This window comes from Siniperca chuatsi, linkage group LG13, assembly GCF_020085105.1.
Source record: "Siniperca chuatsi isolate FFG_IHB_CAS linkage group LG13, ASM2008510v1, whole genome shotgun sequence".
NCBI lineage: Eukaryota > Metazoa > Chordata > Actinopteri > Centrarchiformes > Sinipercidae > Siniperca > Siniperca chuatsi.
Window position 1 is genome coordinate 12,295,536 of NC_058054.1, and position 26,048 is coordinate 12,321,583.

Below are 26,048 nucleotides of genomic sequence, written 5' to 3' on the forward strand. Positions count from 1 at the left end.
AGTAACTTAGAGTGAATGTACTATTTTGCCGTCATTAAATAAGAAACATCTGAGGTGGAAGCTCTCTGGACACTCAAACAAACTCTAAATTGGGTTTGTAAAAGACATTTGTGTGTCTTGACTTACAAACTTCTTAAGAGACCGAACCTGTGCCAGTAAAGCTCAGTGGTACTTAACGTTTGATATGCAATCGCTACAGTAGGTTTGCTCACACCTCAATATCTTTCTGATTTAATTAATCCAGTTGGCTTGAGTTTTTTATTTTCAGCTTTTGCTTCAGCAGTTTTTTTTTCAAGTTTATGGATTATCCCTGTGATTGGAAAATTCTCCATCCTCTGCCAAACAAGTACAAATAAATATGTATCATGATTAGAAATGTTGACATTTTAAATAAGAACAATTTAAATTATGAATACAGCTTGAAGGGTTGAGTAAATTCAAGATGATAGAAGTCTATCAATTTGAGATAAGACCATGAGACTGTAGAATTGATTGGTTATGCAACACTCTGAGGAACTAGAATATCTATTCTTCATGCATTTCAACACATTATAATTACAATTACATATGCAACAATATCTGCTTGTTTGTGTTCCCAGCAAACAACTACATATTTAAATAGTGTGAATGACTATACTGGAAAATCATAAATCATCATAAAACTGTGGAAGCAAAGAAAGGCCAAAAGGACTTGAATTTTATAAGCAACTGAATATCTAATTGGGAAATATAGTTACTACTGAATATTTAATGTTGTAAATCACTACCACTGAATTTACAGCACTGAAATATTTTACTTTGAAAAACATCTATCTGAATTTATATGGTTCGCTTTCCCCTCTTTGAAATTTCCAGTTCATAATTTCAAATTGTGCAATTTTAAAAACATGATTTTCAATCATTTTCTAGGCTTCACAAAAAAATTTCAAGTGTCTAATTTAAAAAACAAACAAAAGCAAACTATACTGAAGTTGCTTAAAGTCAATTGGTAATTTTTAGATAAAAAAATTAAGACAAAAACCAGGTTGCTCAAATTGGATTGGTGAAATTCAGACACCAAATTTTCAGAATTGGCTATTCAGTTGCTCATGAAATTGAAATACTTACAACCGTTTTTGCTTCCATATAAGACCCCTACTGTAAAAGTAGAGTAATTTGCTACATTGAGTAATACTTCTTATGTTAATGATCATGGTTGTCCAAATATCCTTACTTGGCAAACAGAAATAGGTCATACAGCACAGAAATTGTTGCTGCTGAGATTATGTTTTTCTGTCTTTACTACATTTCTTAACAACAAGTAATGCCTGAAAGGAAAGAGATGTCATCTAATGGTTAATTTTCACTACACAGTGTGGTGAGTTCGCAGTAATAAGGCTGCTGGCAAAAACCCAACCAGCATGGCAAAGCTGATCTCAAGAGATCAGAGTCAGTGGTCCATGTCCAGACTCACATGCAGCTCAGACAGATAAGATGCTTTGGTTCTTTTATTCCTGCTGGCTATATAATGAGGTTGAAGTTTAAATAAAATGGGAGCTTCATTCAGTCACACCACAACCACACCATCCATTGCTTAAGATGCAAGCGAACAACACAGTTTAAATCCCAATTATGACCCCAGTCTGGCCATGAAGACTGATTTTAAAGATTGTGGAGGCTCTGCACTGGTTTGTGCAAAACATGTAAGCCACCATGGACAGCTGACATCTTACAGTGTGCAGGACTTTGCATTTTAACTGTCTCAAGACCAGTTGAAATCGCACAGTTGCATGGTTGATTTTTATGACTGTAATATAGATGCTCAGATTTACAAAGGCAAGTGGTTAAATGTGATGCCAGTGACAGGTTAGTGTTTTAAATCTATGAGTGTGCTCCTAGATTTAAATTATTCTCAGTGCTGTAGAAATAAATTAGTCACTCTGCATGCATACTTCTCACTGCAGAAGTTTCTCCATTGAGCCTTTTAAATATTTCCTGATGACGTTATAAGCTGCCAGTTTGTGTTGAAAGTATTTGATAGAAATATTACCATTCGGAATAGTGCAACTATGGTTTGTCATCCAAAGTCATCCACTTCCACCATGCAGCATTCAGTACTCACTCTGGGTGTAATTGACTTACGTCTGGTGTTTTAAATGGGAAACTCAGCTGCATTTCTGAAACAAGACCATATCCTCCACATGCCCTCCAGATGTTTAATTAGAGAAGCTAAAATTTGAATTTGAACTGATTTACGATGTCTGAATTATTAATGCTCTACTTTTTCTCTCTTAATATTGTTGTCACAGGTTATAAAGCACAAAGGCATTAAAGCAACTGGCAACTCACAAACTCGCCATGATGAATATAACCAAATGAGCAACTCCAAAAACTGTAGACACTAAAGTCAGTGATGATGACATGACATTGATTTTCCACCACAACATGAAGGTAACATTGTATTTGTTTCGTTGAGTGACTTTTTGAAGACATCATCTTTAATAAGGAAAAAACTGTCATGTCTGAGAGGTAAAAACAGAATAGGCTTGTTTGCAGCTTTGAAACATCAACACCTTAAAACACCCTGAGAGAATGCCTGCAGGAGGGTGCGTCGTCAAATGCTTACATGAATTATTAATACACCTTGTAAACAACATTCATATCCACACCTGACAAACACAATCTTTCTTTCTGTACATACAGTGCTGAAGTTTTTGTAGGTGCAGGTTTCCCCACGGAACCTGCACTCCAGCAGCATGTCCTCCAGCTGGTGGCTGAGACGCCCCATCATCTCGGTGGTGTTGATGCGATAATCAGGGGGTGGGGTGTAGTTGTTGAAGTCCAGCAGGCTCAGGAGACCCTGCTTGGGGCTGTCTTTAAGGATGGACAGGCTCCTCTCCATCACTGTGTGATTAGGATACATGAGGTCCATCCAGTAGCCGCTGTGATACAGGTCATCCTTGGTCAGAGTGGATACACGGAACACATTTTTATTGCAGAAAGTAACAGCTGGGAAGGACATGTTGTGAGCCCACACCATGTAGATCTTTGTGATAGCAGGGTAGGACATCAGGTAGAGGATTCGATTCCCGGACCAAGTGATGAGCAGACCGACGCAAACAAGGAAGGCCATGATCCAGATGACTCGCTGCGGTTTCGACTTGTCCGGAGAGAAGACAAACTTCAAACCATGGATCTTGGTCCTCATTATGAAATCCACCGTGATCTCTTTCCACGTTGGTTTAAGTGAGCTGGACTCTGAGTTTTGGAGAGGGGTCTCTTGGGCATCATTTTGTTTGTGTGGCCCCAGGGCAACTGATTCGGATGTGGGTGCTTCAACCATAATTGCTTGTGTCAAGGCAGGCGCTTCTTTACCAAATGCTGTTTCTTAGTAACCCACCCTAGACATCCCCAATTTACACACAGTGGCTTTCTCCACAACCATCTCCAGGTTTATGTTTCACAAATTCCAGGTAGAAGCGACTGGAGTCCTAATGTGCAGCTGTCCCACTGTTCAGGCTTGAAAATTCTTTGTCGTGAAGATATAAAGAAAGGAACTGAGCTCCTTGGGGGAGGTAAAATTGATTTACATAATGATTCCTTTATGAGAAAAACAGCTGAATCACTCCATTAACAAAAACCATCAAGCGTAACCATCACCAGTAATTCATCAATAGATAAATGGACGTGATAATTGCAGATGTAAGCGACGACTTCACTCCCAGAGACAATCACTTTGAAAATCCGGAGAGGCTTACCCCTGTTGCTCAGATCTTTCACTCCTCCATCTCCCCTCTCCAGTGCCAGACAATACTTGCAGATTTCGGTGGTTTCTCTCTTTGTGCAGTAGCTGCCCAGAACCCAACTCCTCCCTTTTTCCACAGATTGAAGAGATGCTTTTTAGTCTGTTGACTTGCAGCTTGCAGAAAGGAATATAAAGCTTGTTGCCCCCCTACACACTCTCTCTACAGTCGAATGGAGAATGAGGTGGAGCCAGTGGATGAAATTGTTTTCCTCCGGTGATGAAGTAGACCTCCAATGGTATAGAGAGGCGGGGGAAGGTATCAATCAAAGTAGAAATAATCAAGATAAAGAATTTCTGCAACTGAAAAAACAATGAAGTCTAAAATTCTTTAATATTGAAGAATCTGCAGCTTGCTCGTGGATCAATATATCTATATAATTGATAACTGAGGGCAGCCAGCTAGCTGAAGAAAAACACAGCAAAATCCTCTTCAAAATGTGTTTGAAATGTCCATTATAGCACATTTTCTAGTTCATCTTTTCTGCAAGTTTCAAATGTAATTTCACAAATGCAGTGTAATGAGCGCTGACATCTTGCGGCATGCAGATGTGGCTCTGGCTGATATTAAAGGTGCTTTGCTACGTTTATGTGAGACTATCAGAGGATTCTGCTTGGCAGAAGGCTCAGCTTCCTACTGAGACTATTTTTTTCATTATGTTAGCTGGAATCTTTTCAGTCTGTAATTTGAGTGTTGGCTGAGTAACCTGATCACAGCTGTGGTGATACATGGTCGTAAAAAATTATTCTGAGAAGTGAAAAAGAGCGAAAATGTTGGATTACTGTGTATTTTAGATGGTTGATAGTTTAGATGGAATGAATATGACTAAAAGAATTGGCTTCGACCTAGTTTAAATATAACAGAAAGGGTGGAAATGACTCATGGGCATCACGGGGTCCCTTTCTCACTGACTGGAGTGATACAGAAATGTCAAGAGATGCCATAACTGATCTGCAAATTCTGAATCCATCAATTGATTATGTTTTAATGTTCCCATTTCATCTTAAAACATACAGTTATGAAAATTAAACAAACAAAGTTTCACTTTACATAAATAGTTTGACATTTTGAGGAATAAACTTCTTCTTGCTGAAAGTGAGACGAGATGATTGACATCACTCTCATATGTGTACGCTAAATATGAAGCTAGAGCTAGCAGGCTGTTAGCTTAGCATAGACCGGAATAAGGGGGAAACAGCTAGCCTTGCTCCAGGAAGGTACTGCGCCCGCCGAGAAATATTTCCAGCTCATGACCCCCTGTAAAACCACAACTTGTTTTTTTACACTTGTTTCTTTAAGTGAAAGTGGATGGAAAGTGGATACTTAATGTTTGCAAGTTATGAATTTATAAATTCCTTGAACCATTATTTATGTCATCAGTTGCAAATCATTTTTGCTCTACACAGCAAAGCCTGCCATGTCACGCAACATAAGACGCTTTCCCCCCTCTTTTTTCCACCTCAGACCTCTGCTGTCCAATAGCCATCAAGCCTGCTTTAAGTGTCAAAAATCACCTTTTTCATGCCTTTTTTATTTACATATGTTGTTTTATTAGATTAGATTACTGTGCTGTAGTGAAAATGCCCAGTTTTTCTCACACTGACACTGGCATAATATGTGATAGGTGATCTAAGTGAAATAAATAGAAGTGAAAGTGTGAATAGAAGAATAGAAGCTTATGATTACTGTGCAAAATGTAATTGTATGTCATTATTACTGTGAGAAGGATTTAGTAATCACATGTTAACTTTGTCAAGACCACACTGTCATTCAGTACGGAGGATAAATATTTTAAAAATGTAACAGATTTATCTGCATTCAATAGAAATATCAAAAGCTCAAACTGTAGACTTTGGGTAATTCTGCACTGGGAGTCTCTCTCTGTTCCAACCAGCACATGTTCTTTAACTAAGATGCAAAACTTAATTTAATAAAGATTATTTCAAAACATTTAACTTTATCTCCAGCCTATTTAATTATACCCAAAATTATTAATTCATAAAAAAAGAGAGAGAGGGGGAGACTATGAAGAAGAGTTTTCTCTGTGTTCAAAAGTTGTGGTAATAACAGCCTGATAATATTAATGAATGTCTGAATACTGAAAAATGAAGAGAAGCCAAACTAACAGCTTCAGTACTGTAGTAATAGTTATTTTCCCTCTCAGTGCTTTCGGGCAGCAAAACAACTAAATTAATTGCCTGGACTCAGCTCCCCCAACAGCTACTGTATGTCATATCTGCACCACGCCTAATTTTTCAGAGACAGATGCCTGGCATTGCTTTCTTTTTAGCCTTATGCTCAGACCTTTTTATTCTTAGAAACAACCGGATAAGCTTTTTTAAATTGTGGCATTAGGGATTCTCTTTTTGTAAAGGAAAGATCCAATCAAAGTAAACAATAGCCTCTATTTTGGCATCAACAGGGATAACTACCTCCATTTCTGACCCACTAACAAAGCAAAACAAAGAGGAGAAAAATACTAATGCTGCATGAGTGGCAGGCAAGTAAATAACTCCAACAATACCACCTTATCAGAGTTATAGCTGACTAATTGACCAGCTCCATTTAGTTCCTTTTTTCTTGGTTTCTTTGGAAACATGTCAATAGATATGAGGCACATTTAACTGGTAAGTTAATTGCTTGAGCTCATTTGTCCTATACAAGCCCAATGGAGGCGTGAGGCGGACGGCTCTGCTGGTCTCTGAATCGTCCCTCGTCAGCAGTTTGATCCAAAGATCAATTTCATTATTCCCAGCTCCAGTGGTAACACACAAGCAATGCATGACATCATCATTATTCTTTTTATCATGTGCTTTCTGTCTTTGACAGTGGCTCTCCACCAATGGATTTTTATTTCAACCTTTTACTGTGTGGTACATTTAAGCACAAGTATGTTTTCAAGCACCTAATATGCAAAGTTTGATTAGACCCATCACTTAATTTCTTTAATTTTACATTTAACTTTGGACGATGATTGTTTCTGTTACTGTTTGTGCATGTGCTTTTGTGTGACTGGCTATGTTTCTGTATCTGTGTTATGTCTTCTCTCTGTATATTTATCTTATGCTGCACTCAAGTCTTTGTTGCAAAAAAGATCTTCATCTCACTGAGATTACCTGATTACATAAAGGTTACTATTAAAGCTGAAACCATCAGTAATTAATTAGTTGATTGACGGAAAATTTCAGTTTTTATAATCAATTAACCCTTTTGGTACGTCAATATAGAGAACACAGTGACCATTCGGAGTGACTGATGTGAAGTGGGAATATCATGAATTTAGACCTTAAACTTGCATTAATTGATTTGTTTGGCAACAAGTTTTAAACACAACACTGACATATTATTAGTTTATAAAGTTGATGTAGAGAATACGGGGCAGCAGAAACAAGCTAACAAGTTGTGTGTAAACACAACTGACATATCATCACCTTTTAGGTTGATATGGCAAACTTGTTAGCAAACACTTGCTAATTACACATCCAGCAGATATGGAGCTATATTAGCACTCATACGGAGTCATGTTTGTGTCCAGCTGATGAATGTAAGTCTAATATTTACTCTCCTTTGAGCTATTTTTGGTTTTTATGAGCGCCTAAGAGAAATATGTCACTTTAGCTGCTAAATGCTCATCACTAACCTTAGTGCTACAAACAGCTGCTGCTGGAAACAACACAGATGAAAGCGGTGAGAGTGAACCAAAACAGTTAAGTTGGAAGCCTGAAAATCTAAACAAAAAGCTGAAATACACTAAAACACTTCATTGAGATGAGGGAAACTGTCAGGTGATAATTGTCTGTGGGTTCATCACTACAAGCGACTCTTATCAAATCACACACACTTTTTCCACTGTTAATATAAAAATATTGATTAGTGCAGCTTAAATATAAATATCGGACTACTTGAATGAAGTCTTACAAGTGTATGTTTTTCTTTTCAGCAGAATCAATGATGTGCTGGGGTAATGAAAGAACAAGGCAGTGAACTGTGTATCTTTGTATATACAGAAATTCTGTACTCAACCATCACCTGTGTTATTGAATACGCACTGCAGTGTTTTAGAACTTTTCTAATATGGCTCACACGTTAGTGTGACTCTTAACTTTTAAAAACTGTTTATTTGTGAAATCATTTCACAAAATCATTAATTTAATTAAAATATCCCTTCCAAGAGCACACTGCAGTCACTCAAGAATATAAAGCGCTCCAGGCAAAAGTTAATCATTTTTTCTTCTCTATAAAATTGCTATCGTCCTTATTGAAAACACATTTCTGCTGCTCAGCCATTTCCATTGTTATCTTCCAGGGGATGCAAACACATTTCATCTTTGTCTCAGTATTCAAGCATGTAATTAGAGGATGGACATGGTATAATAAAATGTACCAAATTGAAATGAGCAGCTGATTGCTGTTTGATGGAAAAGAAAAGTAGAACTATTTGAAAAATGTATTTTTCAGATTTGCCCAGCTATAAGGCCAGCTCAGTGATCCCTGAGGCTGTCAGGGAATGACACTAACTATCCTCTTTTATGTCAAAGCCAAGTTGAACCCCAGAGGTCTCATTAGAGGAGGAGCAGAGTTTTGACTGAGGAAAGGGAAGAGCTCCTTCAATGGCCAGTAAGAATGTTCAACATCAAATGAAATACTGGCAGCAATTAGATGCACATCAGAAACACACTCGGCTCAGGCAGAGACAAAGATGAAAAAGAATAAAAGCCATATCCAACAATAATGTCCAGTTACTGTAGAGCTAAACTGATGATAGATTGACACAAATCAACAAGATTTTTGATAACTCATTAAGTAATTTTGTAAGTAAAAATCAATTGGTTCTAGCTTCTCAATTGTGAATATTTGATGTGTTTCTTGATGATAGTAAAGACAATATTTTAGGGTTTTGGACTGTTGGACAGAGAAAACAAGCAATTTCATTATGTTACCAAGGAAATGGTGATTTTCAAATCAGTTCAAAACCCAAAGATATTCAGTTTAATATCATGTGTGATAAAGAAAAGCAGCTAATTATTATTTCCTTTCAATCAACAAATCAATTAACTGACTAATCATTTCAGCTTCACATAGAAACCTGGCTTTGTACTTTGACTGCAATACATTCGACTGATCTATTTAATTAATTGAATTACCTAAAATCAGGGCTAGAAAAAGGCAGAAGTGACTTGAGACAAACAAATGCCAATCTGGAGACAGACGGTCAGAGCCAAAACATTTGCAATCAGGGATGTCAGTCTGGTGGACGAGCAGCTTCTTTAGCAGAGGGAGACATCTTGTGGCCTGCCTCTAAATGAAACTAACCTCTTACTGCTTTGAAAAGCAACACAGCCACTCTGTATGCTGCACGAGTAATGCAAGGGAAGCAAGAATGGCTTTTTAGCTAAGAGGGACTTATACTTTGAAATACCTCATATAAAATTCATCAAAAGGGAGACATACTGGCATGTAGTTTGTGAGAAAAATTAAATAAATATACCCCAAAGCTGTTTTGGAGTAGAGTACATTCACTGTACATTTTACTGGTCATAAAAAATATTTCTTAAAATTAAAATCTTTTTTTTTCTAAAAATGTTGTATTCTTAAATTGCTGCAGCATGTTTTTCAGGTTCAGTAAAGGAAAATGTAGGATTTAGTGTTGCTTATTTGACGTCTACAGTAATTGTAAACATCTCTGACACAGCACATGTACAGTATATCCCACCCTGGCAGACCAGATGGAGGGCAGCTGCAGTCTATATCAATAAAAAACAGATGCTGCTGGCTACACCTGCCGTCTTGTTCCCTTGTTCCATTCCAGGCAGAATCCAACTAAAAAAACATAAGTGCACTGTCACTCAAGCTTTAAGTCTGCAGCCTGCAGTCACACTTTGATAAACTCACTCCTCATATTTCCTAACCGGGACTTTCATTTGCATGGATAATCTCTTTTTTGGGGGGAGGTTTTTTGCATGTTCTCATCTTGTTTGCTCAGCTGCAGGCTTTTGGTATCCATTCCTGAATCCATTTTGCCCGCTTGCCCAGAAATTAAGCAAAGTAAGCACTTGCCAGCTGCCTAAAAGTGCCATAGAGTAAGAGCATTGCATCAAGAGTTTCTCCTGTGTCAGGTGAACATATTATGAATTCAAATCATACCCCTAAACATCCGCAAGGCTACACAGACTCTCTCTTTCTCCAACATTCAAAGAAATGGCATTACATAATCTAAATGTAAAGGATTTTTGTAACACAAAAAAGTGTATTACATTCCAAAAAATAACTTGCCGTTTCCAACAATGTGTCATACCTGGCTTCCCCTGTATAGTGACTCGTGGTGTCGAGGGGAATCTCAGTTTACTTGAAAGAAGATAGCGCTACTTTAGAAGGTGCAAAGTATCGCTTTTATTGGCTAAGAGAGCAGGATAAAGATCCTACATGCCATTAGTTGACACAAAAGCTAAATATGGAAGGTAAGATTAAAAAGACATGTGATATGAAACCATAAGTCATGTTTTGCCCCATCATTATCAAGTAAAATATGAAAATCTGGATATTAACAGGCCTAACACATGCTTTTGTTTGGATATCACACAGTGCCAGAAGGCTGGTAATCTACAACACAACATAATAGCACTATTGGTTTTGGACAGAGCGATTCATGTGTCTGGTGTCTCCACCTAACAAGCTAATTATCTTAAGAGGTTCTGTCAACTGGCACCCCCAATGTCTGTCTCTGGTAGTATCTGCTCCCCGATGTGCAAGTCAGCAAAAAGCTTTCCCGTGCAGCGCCCCTGCTATGAATTCATTCACTATTCCTCTTCAGTGCCATTGATCGGACTGCCAATACTGCACTTACAGTAACAGTGGCTCCCACACTGGCCTTTACTGACACTGAGTAATGGAACAAACACGTTAGGTATTTGCTATCTGGCCTGTCATTTAAACTCACTGCCTCAGATTTGTTTATTTCATTGTTTGCACTGTGGAGCTTTATTTTATCTCTCCCCTCCCTTTTCATGCTCCAGGCAGCACTGTAATTTTGTGCTCCTTCACACACCTCTTCCCTTCATCTCTCCTAATGCTTCCAGTTGTGCATCGTGGCGCTGGCTCGGCTCCAAAGCAGGCTGAATAACAATGATGGTGTCAGTCTTCACTCCCAGTCCCACTTCAATCTAAGCACAGCCTCCTTTTCCTCTGTCTCCCCTCCTTTCTCTTTAGTTTCCACTTTGTCTTAGCTCTCTCCTTCAACTCTATTCTTGCTTTTCTCCATCTCTCTTGTATCAGCTACTACTCTTCTGTCGTTTTCCTATCTCCCACACTGCCTATTTTCTGCAACTTCAGCCTCCAGACTATAATGCAGTGGATGAAGTAAAACATGACATCCTGGTTCTGGTTTGGCAGACCCTGAGCAAATCCCCAAACAACACAGATAGATAATGTAATATTAAAACGGCTCCAGCTTTGGTTTCAACACAAGAAACCTCAACAGGAAGTTTAATCACAACACACGAGATCAACGGAAAAAGGATAAATGTGTTAGAGTCAAGTCTCCGTGTTGGCGCAAGCCAGCTAAGGTGCTGAGCTGGTGATCGATTGAAATGATATTACGCCAACTTCAGCATGCATCCTGCATATACACACTGACAGATGATTTATTTGGTCAGAGGCAATCATGCAGGTTTAATCCAGAGCAGTGACTTAGGCTGTGTTGGGGTGCTTACGCTTTTGAGTATTAATAAGGCAATCAATCACACATCAGTTCATAGACAGTGTGTAAGGCAACAAGATGGAGGCATGAGATTAATTTTGATAATGAAATAAAGCCTCCACTAAGAAAGTTATTTGTATCAGTTGCGTTGTAATCTGAAAATGTTTTCTTTAATATAATGTTGAGTGATATGACACTGTCTGACATACAAAAACGGATACGTTTCATACAAATTAAGTCTTCCTGAAGCACAAAAATCTCTCAGTGTAATCTGAACAAAGCTTGTTACCACAGTTCACTCACAGATTGATACAGGGACATTCAAGGCTACGTTCCTGTATATATTTATAGCACTGGGTAGCTTATTTCCAGCATCTGCCAGCCATTTAATATCTGAGACTCGTTCTCCTCCAGTGAATTACAGCATCCTACCCCCAAAAGATATTTCATTACTTTATGCAGAGGGAATAATTGCACTTGGGGGCCCTGATATTTCCTCTCCAAGATTTCTCAATACCACTGCACCCATATCCAGCTCATTAGTTGAAACATCTGGTCTTTCCTGTCACTGTAGGCGTGCTGAGTTTCTTCAGCCACTGTTTCTTTATCTGACTTTTACACAAAAATGCACATTCACGCATTGCACACATGCATTGCACACACACACACACACACACACACACACAAAACACACGTGTGTACTCAAACACATACAAAAGAAAAACTAAAGACACTACAAAGACTGAAGTATTGCACAGGTAATATGTTAAATTCAAAAATAATAATACTCTAAGGGTTTTAAATAGGAAAAGATAATAGTCTATTTATTCTAATGTTCTGCCGTTTTAGTGCCATATCAAAATGCATAACACTCAAAATTAAAATATCAGTGGATGCATTTGAAAGATTTTATTCATACATTTTCTCCGATTTCTCCACATGCAGAGAGCTAATTGTCAGTTGTTGTCTAGACCTTGCGTGAGTCATCTCGCAGTTATGTTGCTGAAGTGTATAATGGGTAATCTCAATTCCAACACATCTCATCCTCTGTGAGAGGACCTGCCTCTGAGCCTCCCACAGTAAGATCAGCAGGCCGAGGAGGGGGAATTCAGGCAGCTCCATGAATCTTTAATTAGTCCCCTCTATACTTAGGCCCTCAGAGCATCTCCAGTTTCTAACATTTAGCTGAAATTTGCCCTTGTACGTGGGGATGTGAAAGAGCCAAGGTCACCTGACTGATATCAAAATCTGCCTTTATTAGCTGTTTATGGAGCTACGATACAAATCTGGTACGCCATATTCATGTACAAGTCTAAAGCCCCTCTTGTAGTAGATGTTAGGTTTGGTGTGGGTTGAAAAGTCAAACCTCATCTTTCGATTTAAACCATTGTCTCTCACACAAAATAATACTATTGCCACTGTAGAACTACTAAGTAATTAGTATAAATCATTTGCCTCTTTTTCACTGCTGCTGGTTCTCAAAGAAATTGTGCAGCATGACAAGCCCATCTTGGTGCTAGGCTTTCATCACTCAAATCAATGGCCCATTTCATCGAAATACAATCCTTCCCCTGTCTCTGCAGCAGGACGATTAAGTTCCATTCAAATTCTGCTGACATGATTTTATCTCGTTGGTAGAGGCCTGAAAATTGCAGGGGGATTTAACAAAAATGAAAGCACAGGAGTTATAAAAAATTACCTTTTCATTGCAAAAGTGACACTGTTTTGTTTTGGTGACATTATGTGTATTTGATTTTGCCCAATGAGACAAAACACTAGACCATTTGGTGTCATTGCTACTATGATCATTCTTCTGAGGTATTTACAAAGAAAAACAATTACATATTAAAAACTCTACTGGTCTTGAAAACAGCATATGTTTGCTTCATAATGCATGATGCATGATGTCAGCAGAGATTTGTTGAACCATATGGCACCTCAGTAGTTTACATCTTTCTGAGGACACTTTTAAGGAAGTAACTCTCTCTTTTCCTTCAAGAAAAATGACTATTAGTAGTTGTCACAAAATGAAGAATTGGACATCACCATAAAAGGCCAGAAAATATCTTTCTGCTTTTGATGCCAGCTCTTGTAAACAGAGATAAAGCATTGCTTTATTAGTATTCCTCAGAAATTTTTCTCGTCTTACATCCCCATACCTGTTCTTCCCCCTAGACCTACTTAATCTTTCCACAAACATGGAATTAATTATTTATTTTATTTAAATGGAGGATTATGGGACCATTAGTGAAAAAACAATTAAGAAATGACAACATAATTTGAATGAAAATGACGTCTTTTTCTCTAATGATATCTGATGTGGATGTGTATGTCTCATCATGACAATGCTCATTTTATAAAAATAACCACTTTCTTACAGCAGATCTCTGCTGTAATGTCTCCCGGCGTTCATAAACATAAACTGACTCATATTTCATTTCACAGTGGGCAGAATGAAGCATTCAAATTGTAGCATTATAATGACTACTAAATAGCTCACAGTTGTTGGTACTGTTGCCAAAGGCCTCTGCATATGTTCAAATCTTGCTTTTAAGCTTTTCTATTAAATATGTACAGTTTTTCCTTTAATTTAATACATAATTTTAGATTCTGATAAATATTTAGTCTAAATATTTAATAAATCTGCATTTATCCTACTGAGAAAATCTGAAATATTTAACATAGTACATAGTACTTCACTCTCACAGCTCACCAAAGGATCAGTGTTTTTCATATAATGATTCTGACGCAGTTTACACTGATTTCAAGGCTAAGAGCCACAGAAGGAGCCATACTTACTGTAGTAAAGTTCTCTGGACCACAGTCTTTGCCCCTATATTTGCAGTCAAGCAACATTTCATCTATGTTGTGGCTAGTCCTCTGCACAAACTCCAGCATGTTGAAGGTCTTACTGGGGAAAAACTTGCTGTTGTCTGTGGGCTGCCCCAAAGCAGCCATGAAGTCATCAAAGTCCCCTTGCTCCACACCCAGAAGCCCAGCCATCCAGAAGATGTCATTCCTACGGATCTGGGACTTTCGAAAGCTGTTGTAGTTGCAGAGGGTTATGGCTGGAAAGTACATGAAGGGGCTGTCCATTTCATCCAGAATGGTGACATGGGGGTATTGGTAGTACTCAATCACACGGTCGGCCACTTGGAAGAGGAAGAAGGAAAGGGAGGAGCTGAATGCAGCGGCCCAAAGCAGCCGCCGGATAGTCACTCCACCAGGCAGGAAGATGTGGCTAAGGCCGTGGAGGGTACAGTTGGCTCCGAACACTGTAATGTCTGACGCCGGACGTGGCGCTTCCTCCTCTGGGGCTCCCATTGTCACCAAAGAGTTTCCAAGTTAAGCTCTGGGATTGCTGGATGTTGTCTTGCTGCAGTGGTGACTGCTAAATACTGGTACTAACAAGGAGGTTCGCCTAAACTAAATGTACAAGGGAGGCTGGATGAGACAGGATCTAGTTTCCTCTTTGCACTCTAGGGAGTGAAGGGAAGGGAAGGGACGAGAAGGGAAGGGGTTGGATATCTGGAGCTGGGAAGTAGCGAAGGACTGTTATATCAACCAATCCTCATTGAGATCTTAGAGGGCATTGAATTCAAGAGATCCAGTTTCATTTGGGAAGTAAGACCTGATCCCACAGCAGTGTGGCGGATGGATCAGACAGGGATACACCAGAGAGGCAAAGATGAAAACTGAAGCATATTCAATTTAGTGACCTCTAACGCACCCAAATTTCTTTTTTGGTAATATTCATTTATCTAGGGAAGGTTTCTGGACACCCATCAATATAATTGTGTGAATGCTACCTTTTAACTCCAACTTGAAGGACTATTGTTTTAACTTCAGAAGAATTAAATGCTATTTTATGGGTGAAAAAACAGTGTGACCTGATCAAACCCATTGGAGACATCACAAATGTCTGGTCACAGAGTTAAAAACAAGGCTGTTCTTCTTTGTTCCTGAAAAGGTGACATTTTGCAGATACAAAATGTCAGCAATTCCCAATTAGCATCACATTTAGTTACAGCAGCACACACAAAGCTTGAGCTGCCATATACAACCACAATAACCTATTGTTAGCCACTGAGAAGCTACACTGGGGGAATGGTTGGTGCTTTCCTTAATGAAACCTTAACGGATGTTGTTGTGAAAAGCCAGAGTATTACTCATTCATGGTTCCCATTAAGCTTATTGCAGCTGGTGCCAGGATTCAAACCTGGCACCCTTTTTACTCTTCTCACATTTATAATCTTTAGGATACCATCATCCCTCCTGAATTTTTAGATTTCTTGTAACGACTACATATAATGCAATGACATAAGTCACTCCAGAGAGTCAAAGTGGGCATTCATCTACTGTACATATTCTCAATAACCTCTTTGAAACCATTAAAAGGATCAAAAAACACATTAAGTTCTGGTCAATACAGCCATGGCTCATCCCTTAAGTTTGCAGCAAGCATCATCTTCTATCTTGCTGCAGCCTCCCTATCATGTGTTTTGTAACAGCATCAATTATTAATGTGCAATCCTGCATACATTTCAACTCATGGACAGAGGTGTATATTTGCAGAATATAGGCCTGAGGTAATTTTCAGTCCATCCTGATAAGCATCGGTCTCAACTAAAATTGACTTGCTCAAAGCAGCATTTAAAATGAAGTTAATTTTAAGTTAAGTTTCTTTACCCACCCAACAATCTCTCTTCATCATCCACACCTCTTCCATCTCACATACATCCCCTTATCTAACCTTCTACACATCTATTCCTCCTCTCATCCACCTCCATCCTTCCCCTCCTTAAATCAGTTTTGTGCATACCTCTCTCAGCTTTATATCATTCAGTTACTGTCTGGGGCTTCCAAATATGTGGCACATATATTTTATTGATTACTGATTTGTGACATTTGATCCTTAAAGCGTCTATAAGTGATATTTTTATAATGTATCAAATGACAATGTGAAAACATTGTGACAATGTGAAAGAGGTCGCTCATAGTGATGAACCCACAGAGAATTATCACCAGAATCTGCAGCTTCCCTCAACTTTACGGATCTTTATAGCAAGTCCAGCCCGCAACTTTACTGTTTTGGTTCACTCTCACTGCTCTCATAACGTTGTTTTCGGCCACAGCAGGTAGCGGTGAATTTGCTGGTGAACATAGTGGAGCATATAGCAGCTAAAAAGTCAGATATTTCCCTAAGGACTTGTTGTACACCAAAAACAGAGCTAAAAGAGAGCGACTCCAAATGAATGATAATGTTGCCCTGTAATTGATCGACTGTTTGCTAACATGTTAGCCATATAAACTTAAAAGGTGATAACATGTCAATGTTGAGTTCACAATTTGTTTCTGCTGCTCCCAAGTGGCTAAAAACGAAATTTATTGTGGGTTTAAGCTATGTTAAGTCTCAATAAAGAACAGCGAACTTTAAGAGTTATTGATGTGCACTGCATTGCAGTGATATCAGACATGTATGTAAACCTTAAATCTGCATTAGGTAATGTTTAGGCCACTTGGGGGCAGCACAACAACATGTAAACACAACATTGATCTATTGACACCTGACCCATAAATGATATGGGGAATGTGTTAGCAAACAGTTGCATATTAATACATATGGCAACATTAGCATGCATTTGGAGTCGTAATTCTGTCCACCGGATGAATATACATCCAATATTGACTCTCCTTTTAGCTCTGTTTTGGTCTCCACCAACTCCTGAGGGGAAAATCTGGCTTTTAAACTGCTAAATGCTTCTGTTCTGACTGCAAATACCCCCTTTCACATTACATGTTGTCTTTTCATCCATTGTTAATGTAAGAATATTGATTGGAGCAGCTTTAACAGCTCTAACATTATCAATGGGGTTGTCATTGCGTGTCTGCACTAAACAGCGCTAATGCCACCACTTAATTCTTCCCTGCCAGAAAAGCATTGTATATGAGGAGTAGGTCATACCTTATGATTACTACATACTTAATAATACAAACATACTGTAGATACTTTCACACTTGCCACTTGTATTGTTGTTTAACAGGCTTTAAATGGTTTTTTTAAATAAAAAAACAATCTGCACTGCACTGCCAAGGCAGTACAATGTTCTGACTTTGTATACATAGTGAAAATCGAGGAATACATACAACATATTTTTCATTATAAGTATGGCTAGTGCTTTAATGAGGAAATAATCAAAATGTTCAAAAATGCAATATCCCACAATGTTAATAAATCTTTTCCTGGATCTGCAACAAAAACTAATCACTTGTTCTTTGGCTGATAGCCAACTATAACCCCACCAAATGTCTTTAAAATCTGTTTACTATTTGAGATAACCTAATAAACTAACAAGACAAGCCACAGAGAAACATGCACTCCTTGGCAGTGGTAGTAACCTCCTTGGCAGTGGTAGTAACCTCAAGAAGTTCAGAAAACATAAACCTTATGCCAAAAGCTGCAGTATACTTCAGATGAGCATTTAGGTGCTGCTAGGCATATAATACAAAGGCAGCCAAATCTAAAAGCTGTTGTCTGAGTTGCCTTTAAAGATAATGTTTAAAAGAAATTCAAACCACAGTGACCTCTCCCTCAGCGAATATGTCAAATGACGGAGAAAATTCATTTAGACAATGTCAGATTTAGCAAAGACACATCGAAACTACAGAAGTTCAGATACAGAGCAACTTAAAGAACATGCAGCTTCAATCTTTAGCTTCTTTCATGCAGTTTGCAGAGGCACTGAGTAGTCCTCTTTGTTTAAGTGTAAGTAAATTAATTCAAAAGCTCTTCACTATGCTCACAGTTAACTGAGCACTGATGCCCTGTGAGTACCATCTTTGCTGCTATCTGTCACCTATGGGTAAAACTGAGTACCCTTTCTTCAACTACAGCAAATAGGGAAGTGTTCAAAGTACATTTATGTAATTATTAGGTGCACTCTGAGCGAAGTGCAAGCCGCTACTCAATCAATACACTGTGGAATTTTTCCAGATGCTTTAAGTTAGGTGTACTGGTTAATGCACTGCCGTAAGAAATCAGCAGTTTAGTACATCATGGTTTCTCTGTGGCATGAAAACACTTTCTTTCACTCTACAGTGAGAAGAAGCCGAGGCTGCATTCACACGTGTCAAGATTACTGATATCTTCAGACTAAGTGCTCTTTCTCATCAGCCACTTTGTATCCGGGCTGTGTGGAGAATGTCAGAGATAGTCTGCTGGATCTGACGGAGGACATGTTACGGGTGGCCAAAAGAATGTCATTTTCATAATGGTGAAAGGTCATTTAAATACTGTGTGGAGGAAAAACGGTTTCAACCTGTCCCTCTGCTCCTCAAATTCTAATGACCTCCCCTCTTGTTTGGTCGACCAGAGTGCATCTGAGCAACCACCCAGCCATCCAAATGTTGAGTTTAAATGGAGGTTAAAGAGTTCTTGACTATTTTCTGGTTGTTTTTTGTGATTGGCCTCCTCCACAGGAAAGTCAGAGGTCAAGAACAGACCAGTGTCCCTGCAGCTGGGAGGGATAAAGTGTCCTGTGCAAGGACACTTCAAGTTACACAAACTTTCCAACTGTCTCCCAACTCAGTCTTTCCTAATTTCTTTCACCACATGTAGAGAGGGCCTTTCATGTATTTCCAAAATCAAAACAGAGAGAGGGAGCCAAGTTTGAAAGTGCTGAGCTGACATGTTAATGTAACAACACATTTCACATCAATAAGCCTTAGTGAGATAATGATGAACAACGACGCAAATGAACTCATTAAAATGCAGGGAAAGAGCAGGATGCTGGGATTCACTTCAAAATGTTTTTAAAAACTAGACCCCAAACTCCTCAGTGTTAAGCTTCAAGGTCCATCCAAATATTAATAAATTTAAAAAAAGTTCACTTACTAGCTTTTTCCAGAGCTTTTAACCACTTTCAATTGCATCAAACTGAGTCCATAAAATGTCATTAAACAATACAAAATGTCCATTACAATTACCTACGGGCCAAGGCACGGTCAAATTGTTTATTTTGTCAGACCAACAGTCCAAAATTAAAAGATATTTAATTTGAATACCGCTCAGCTCACCCTCCCGTTCCAAGCGTGTAGGAGAAACTACGGTGGCCGTGAAACTCACGAAAAATGCAAAAGGCCCTATCTACAGCCAGTGTTCAGTTTGTCTGTTCTGGGCTACTGTAGAAACATGGCGGTGCAACACGGCGGCCTCCGTGGAAGGGGACCCGCTCCCTCTGTAGATAAAAACGCCTCATCCTAAGGTAACAAAAACACAACGATTCTTATTTTCAGGTGATTATACACTAATGAAAACATACTTATAAATATTATATTCCATTTCTGCCAATAGCTCCTCCTAAATGTTACACACTGGACCTTTAAGAGGCAAGGAATTTTGGCTTTTTTTGTGCTTAAAAACAGACTTCAAGGATCAATTGACTGAAACCAATTAATTAATTGACTCAGTGTTTTAGTTCTAGTTGAAAGCTCCAGAAAAGCTAGTACATTGACCTTTAATTAAGACTTTTTTTTTGTCAAAGACAGCAATGGGTTTGATTGCCTGTGACTTGCACCTTCATGTTTGTGCCAAAATGTAACTGTAAACGCAAATTACTTCCAAAAACAAAATCCCCCCACAAAAAGACCATTAAATACATGATAACTAAGAAAACATCTCTTTCTACCAGCAATCCAGCTTTCAATGTTTCATACAAGTTCTTCTTGGTATCAAAAATGTGTAACTTGCATGACTCATATTATAGTTAGACAAATTTAGATTTACATCTGTTCATTTGCTACTTGTGCAAAATAAAAAAAGAAGCAACAAAGACAACATTCATTCAAAATCACTGATCAATCTGCCAACTGAGCCACCAGGACAACCTTAACACATTTTAATACCAGCTAAGTATCTGCTGCTATCCATCCACTACTCCACTTTCACTTCATAAATGCAGATTTTTGAATGGAAATAATCAGAATCTGGGACTTCAGTGAATGCAGACTGCAGCTGGTTTCTCTTATAGCAAGAAGGAAATGGGCAACGAATAATGAGGAAATTCAATATTTCAGTATTGACCCTAACACATAAAATCCTAAAATCTTTGATAAAATGGGTTTCATAACAGCAAAGGGAAGATGCTATAGCTGTTGTTTGCACAGCAGCGGTGTATATTCTGTGGATTTGCTTTACAAGGAGTACGGTCTATAACTTTTTATGTCAGAATTCCTCCCCAGTTTGATTTAATGCCTAATTCCATGCTGACAGTTATTCATCAGGCACAAGCAAAGGACTTCATACAGCTGCCAAAGTAATCACACAGAGTATAAAAGGCAGAAAAGCTTCACTCTGGGTACTTCAAAGAACCTTTCAAAAATTAATTTCTGTCCATCTAAGACAGCAATTAGCTGTGAGTACAGTTAAGGGGAATAAAAGGTGACTTTTCCCCCATCCATTTAAGAGAGCGATGTGGAAACAACACTCGAGAAGAAAACCTTATCTAGAATGACGTTCATATTTTGTCCATGTCCTCGCAGACTGGAGAGACCTTGAATCTTCAAAGACAGAACTTCTGAGAAATATATAAGACAAGTATATTTTACAGGTTTGTCTTGGTGTCAGGGAACATTGCAGAAGCACCTTGTCCACAGAGGAACCAATATTATATGATTTTGAACAACTCGGACCAGATTTGTCAATGTCAAATATTAGCTGTGCCAAAAATAGAGACAAGTTGGCTAAGGCTCTAATCTGTGATGTCATTAGGAGACAAACCTTTAAGTCTGAGGAATCACTGACTACTCCACCTTGAAGACGGCGTAAGAATAACTCTGTTAATTTTCTAGGGAAGCACTTTAATGCTCTGATCACAGATGGAACTTAACAGAAATGTCCACCTTAAAATTTAATTAATGGTTACTCTTACCAGTACCTTGAATGATCTTTGACGTGTTATAACGAACACTTTTCAGCTGGGCTGTCCAGATAATAAATGAAATGAAAAGAAATTTCTAACTTAGTGGAATTTGTGTTATATAGTCTTTTTGGAGCTTTTATTCCCAAATCAATGCTGTTTCCATTTAGTATTGGTTGCGCTGAACCAAAGAACATGTCCGCAGGAAATTACAATGTCAGTGACCAGTATCACAGTACAGCCACAGTGTCTCCTACTCACTTAACAGAAGAATTTCAGGAAATCCCACTTGATAAAATCACAGATAAGAGTCTCTGTGTTGTCTCTAGGTTTGATAGAAATGTGTATATATACACATGACAGTAATCTTGGCCAAGTTATCCAAGGTCACAGAAACAACATATGTGAACACTGGTTCACAGCCAATTTAAGGACAGTCCTGGATTCCCAGTGGCCGGGCTGTAATACAACATCGAGTCCAAGTGTTGTATTTCTTGCCTTGTAATGATAAAGGATAATGTTCACTGAAAATCAACATTCTAGCAGACTCAAGGCCCCTGTGCTTCATTCAGCCTGTCAGGGCTCATTTTACAATAATGACCAGCTCTCCAAGTATATGATTACAGGTATCAAGATGGCATCACGCTGCAAAATGGCCCACTGCAGGTTAACCCACTGCTTACAATATATTGCTTACAATAATGACAAGCCTCATACATCAAAGTTATGTTAGGAAGCATCACAATTTGGAAACGGCATTTTTCAAAAATTTTAACTCCCAGAATTCAACTGACATCATGCCTGTAAACTTTATTTCTGACTTTGAGAATACAAACACATTGAGGTGCAGACCAGTGTAAGCTTCATTACTCACACTGCTTTCACACTTGATGGGTTAAGATGAAATACTGTATTTGGTAAAGTGTACTTTGAAAAGTTTGTTGTAATACTGTATGTTTTGTAATTATAGTCAGTTATATTTCTTTTGTACATTTCTGTATCCAAATATAATGTATTTTGTAAAAACAATTTTAAAAACAATGTTTATATACTTACAATAGTATCTATGGTGACCTTTATGTCATATGACTGATCGATGGACTTTATATAAAGGACACTAAAACGACCTCAGACGCCACCCTGATGAAATAAAGATGTTTCAATTTTGATGGACTTGCAGCGATCACTTTATACCAAGTGAAGCAAAGGTACAGCCAAGTTAAAAGACCTACCTTTAATGACTCCAGCTTTCTCTGGATAGTGTGCTGCTATTTATGAGACTGCTAAAATAAAATTTTAATCTTTCACCTCTTGTGGCTTAAGAAGTCTCCATACCAATCAACACCAGAATCTTACAGAAAATAGCAGAAATGTAAGTTATTAGTGCGACTGGAATTGAAGTCACACATAAGACAGGAGGATGAGTGTGAAAGTACATTCTTATCTTGACCTTGAAAATAGTAGTTTGACAAAATAATCTTGACTCAAGGTCCACTTATTAGCTTTTTATGGCAACAGCAACAGCAACTTTCAACAGCATATCAGGGTCATCAGCAGATATAGTTTGCTCAGCTGTTTGGAACGAAACCCCATCTCCATGACAACTGACCAGAATCTGCTCAGAATCTGCTGATGAAGACAGTGAGATGCTGTTGAAAGCTGCAGAAAAAGCTAGAAAGTGAGCCTTGATTCAAAAGCAAGGAGTATTTTACATAAAACTCTTCTATTCTCCATCTGTAAAAAGCTCTTCCTGCTTATAATCAAACTCCAAATCCATGAAGTCTTTGTTGTGATCTTGATTGATGGGATCCATTAGATCTGTTATCACTAATCATCACAGCTAAGTAGTCTGATCCCAGTCAACAGTCAATATGAGATGTTTTAGAGGAATGCTGATATTATAATTTCCTCCTTGCTTGCCCTAACTTTGAACTGCTGTACAAAGTCAGCTAACTGGATTAGCAATGACGATCTAAAAGGAGGCACTGGACAGTTGTTGTTGATAAAGGCTTAACTCCCTCTCCCTTCATTTATGCCTGGGTGTAAGGTTTGCATTGAGAACACAAGCTTGCTTCCGAATCACTCCCACAGCCATTAATTATAGCGGCTATAAATTGCTTCGGACCAATTAATACACTACTGGAGGGAGCTTGATTGTTTTGATAGCTGTCTGAAAGACGTCTGGAAAATGAAACAGAGGAGGAAGGCAGAATAACTGCGAGGGGTGTGACAGCCCTGTAGTGCTGCCTGGTCCTGTCGGCTGTCTTCTCCCTCAGGGAGATTGGCAGAAAGTCCATCAGAGAGATGGCTGACACCTGTGCTGGCTGGATCCTCAGCTTTATAAGCTGGTGGAGGCAGTCAGTCACTCTCTCCCTCCCCAGGTATTTGTTGATATTTGTTGTTTTGGGTGGGTTTAGACTTTTCTTTGCTTCTTTTGTACATTGCAAAACATTTCCCACTGTGTCAGTGCTTACAGAAAGTAAACAACTGGACGTGACCACATTTCCTTCAGTTAAAAAAGACAAGACAAAGACGTTTCTTTTTGGCAACGAGCAGGAGCAACTTAAAGTTAATGCTCACCTTGATTCGAGGCTATAAAGACTAAAGGCCATGTTAGAAACCTTGATGTTTTAATGGATCTCAGCTTCCAAGCCACACTGACGCAATCAGTAAATCATTCTTTTAATATCTAAAATATATAGTGAGAATTAGAGATTTCATGTCCATACAAGATTTGTGAAACAGTGATGCCCTCCAGAAGGATGGACTAATTCAACGGACTCTTGTCTGGTCTTTCTAAAATTACAATTGAACTGCAATACAATCAGAATGCTGCTGTTAGAGTTATAGTAAGAACTGACCCTGTGTCCCAATAATTACATTTATATACTGTATACAAAATGGTTTTGCCTAATATGTTTTCAAAGAAATGTAAACAAAAGTGCATCCTGCGTGTGGTCAAGGTTTAGGCTCCTAAAATTCTTTGGTTCAGGTGAAGGAAAGTCTTATCTTGGGTCACAATAGACTTCAATATTTACCAAGACCACAATCTATCCCCAACCTTAACCAAGTGCTTTGAATTGCCTAAACATAACCACAAAAATGCAAACCATTAGCCATTAATTAATCATTAATGCAAACCTTCACTTTAGCTACCACATGCGGATACAGTATTACAGGGAAAACAAATGAAATATATTAACAGTGAATGTTTTGCAGATACGCTCAGTATGAATGTTTCATTTGTATGTTGAAAAAAAAGTTTCTCTCAAAATGTATTTACTGCTGTAAATTAGTACAGTAGTATAAACTTAATTTTTAGCTCTTCTAGTGAGTTACAGAATGACTGCTATTTTATAAATCACCTAATGGCCTAAAAATAATATTAACACATTTCTGATATGCCTGAAAATAAACCCAGTAGGCCCTGTAGGTCTTCAGGAAGCAGTCAGCTAGTAAGGTCAATACTCAGAGCCAGACAATAAAAGTGCATTAAGCTAGTCCTCTATGCTTCACGCATCACGCCCCAACTTTAGCCACTTTTAAATCTAAATGAGAAACTCTTGTCTTTTTTACCTTTAATTTTTATTTCCTGTATTAAATTTGTGGCTATTTATTACTGCAGTAACTGCACTGAAACTCTAGTATAACTTTTATTCTTTTTCATTATTTCCTGTGTATTTTTATTTTATATAATCTCATTTCATTATATTCCCATATACTGTATTTCCCTTTTCATTGTCTTTTCAAAATGTTCTTTTCTTCTATATTTTGAAAAGTGCTACACAAACAAACCTGCCTTGCTGACTCTTCCATGCACTGCACACACACTCCTGATGTTTCTTATTTACATATTTGAGATTATTTTTACGTCTTGGTTTAATAAACATTTGAAAACTCATGTGTGGTCTCCTCCTCTGAGCTGTGCTGTGACAGGGACGTGGTGTGTGAGCAACACACTGAAACCAATTACCTTCTTTCTGTACATCTGACAGGCAACTTTAAGCTGAGACAAAATAAATGGGCACATAAGTCGGCTCAGGAATCAATGGCATTAAAGTCTGTATTTTCACTGATGGCAAGAATCTTTCCCTATTACATCTGATCGTTTGGTGTGGCAGAGAACTGTCATCAGGCTGCAGGCTTGAGTTAAAATTCAGGCTATCTTCGGCCTGTAATGGCTGTGTATGGAGCATGAGGAGTTCAATTAAATTGGGCAAATAAACATTCACTCAGCTACAACCTGTGACATTAATCCATGGGAACACCCTGCTGAGCCCTACTTCCCTTATTCCCCTGAGATTAACTAAATCAGTGTTTCAGATGGTTAACCGAGCAGGACAGAAGCAAGGACACCAAGGCTTTTACATATGAAACATGTCATACACTACTGCAATTTTGTAAAATGAATCAATAGTTTCTGAAACATGCTTTGGAGAGGTTACAAATTACACACCACAGAGACAATTGGCCATTGATGTGGAGAAGTAAGCAGTACCTGACCTCTGCTGCTGTACTGTTGCACGGTTATTACCTCCACTGTTTTACAGCTTTTTCTGGCTTTCAACTCTCTGGGCAATGTGTACGGAACCTGTCTATAAAGCTATATAAACTGCAAACTGTGAAGGCTAACTTTTCATTTCAGTGGTGCAG

The 26,048-nt window shown here is 38.4% G+C and overlaps 1 protein-coding gene across 9 annotated transcripts in view; it reads right to left on the bottom strand.

Annotated features, from left to right (window-relative positions):
* Positions 1-26,048, bottom strand: part of asic1c (acid-sensing (proton-gated) ion channel 1c) — a 90,379-nt gene that overhangs the window by 14,704 nt on the left and 49,627 nt on the right. For 3 of the 9 annotated variants that reach the window (XR_006380311.1, XM_044218193.1, XM_044218201.1), the window contains exon 1: positions 2,681-3,725. The exons of 3 other annotated variants lie outside the window; for them this stretch is intronic. Coding sequence is in view for 5 of the 6 variants with exons in the window: in XM_044218193.1 (XP_044074128.1) it covers positions 2,681-3,322 (642 nt within the window). In the remaining variant the exon portion in view is untranslated. Of the gene's footprint in view, positions 1-2,680; positions 3,730-14,277; positions 15,029-26,048 lie in introns of those variants that run through there. 3 more of the 9 variants (XM_044218200.1, XM_044218194.1, XM_044218195.1) reach the window with 3 other exon arrangements.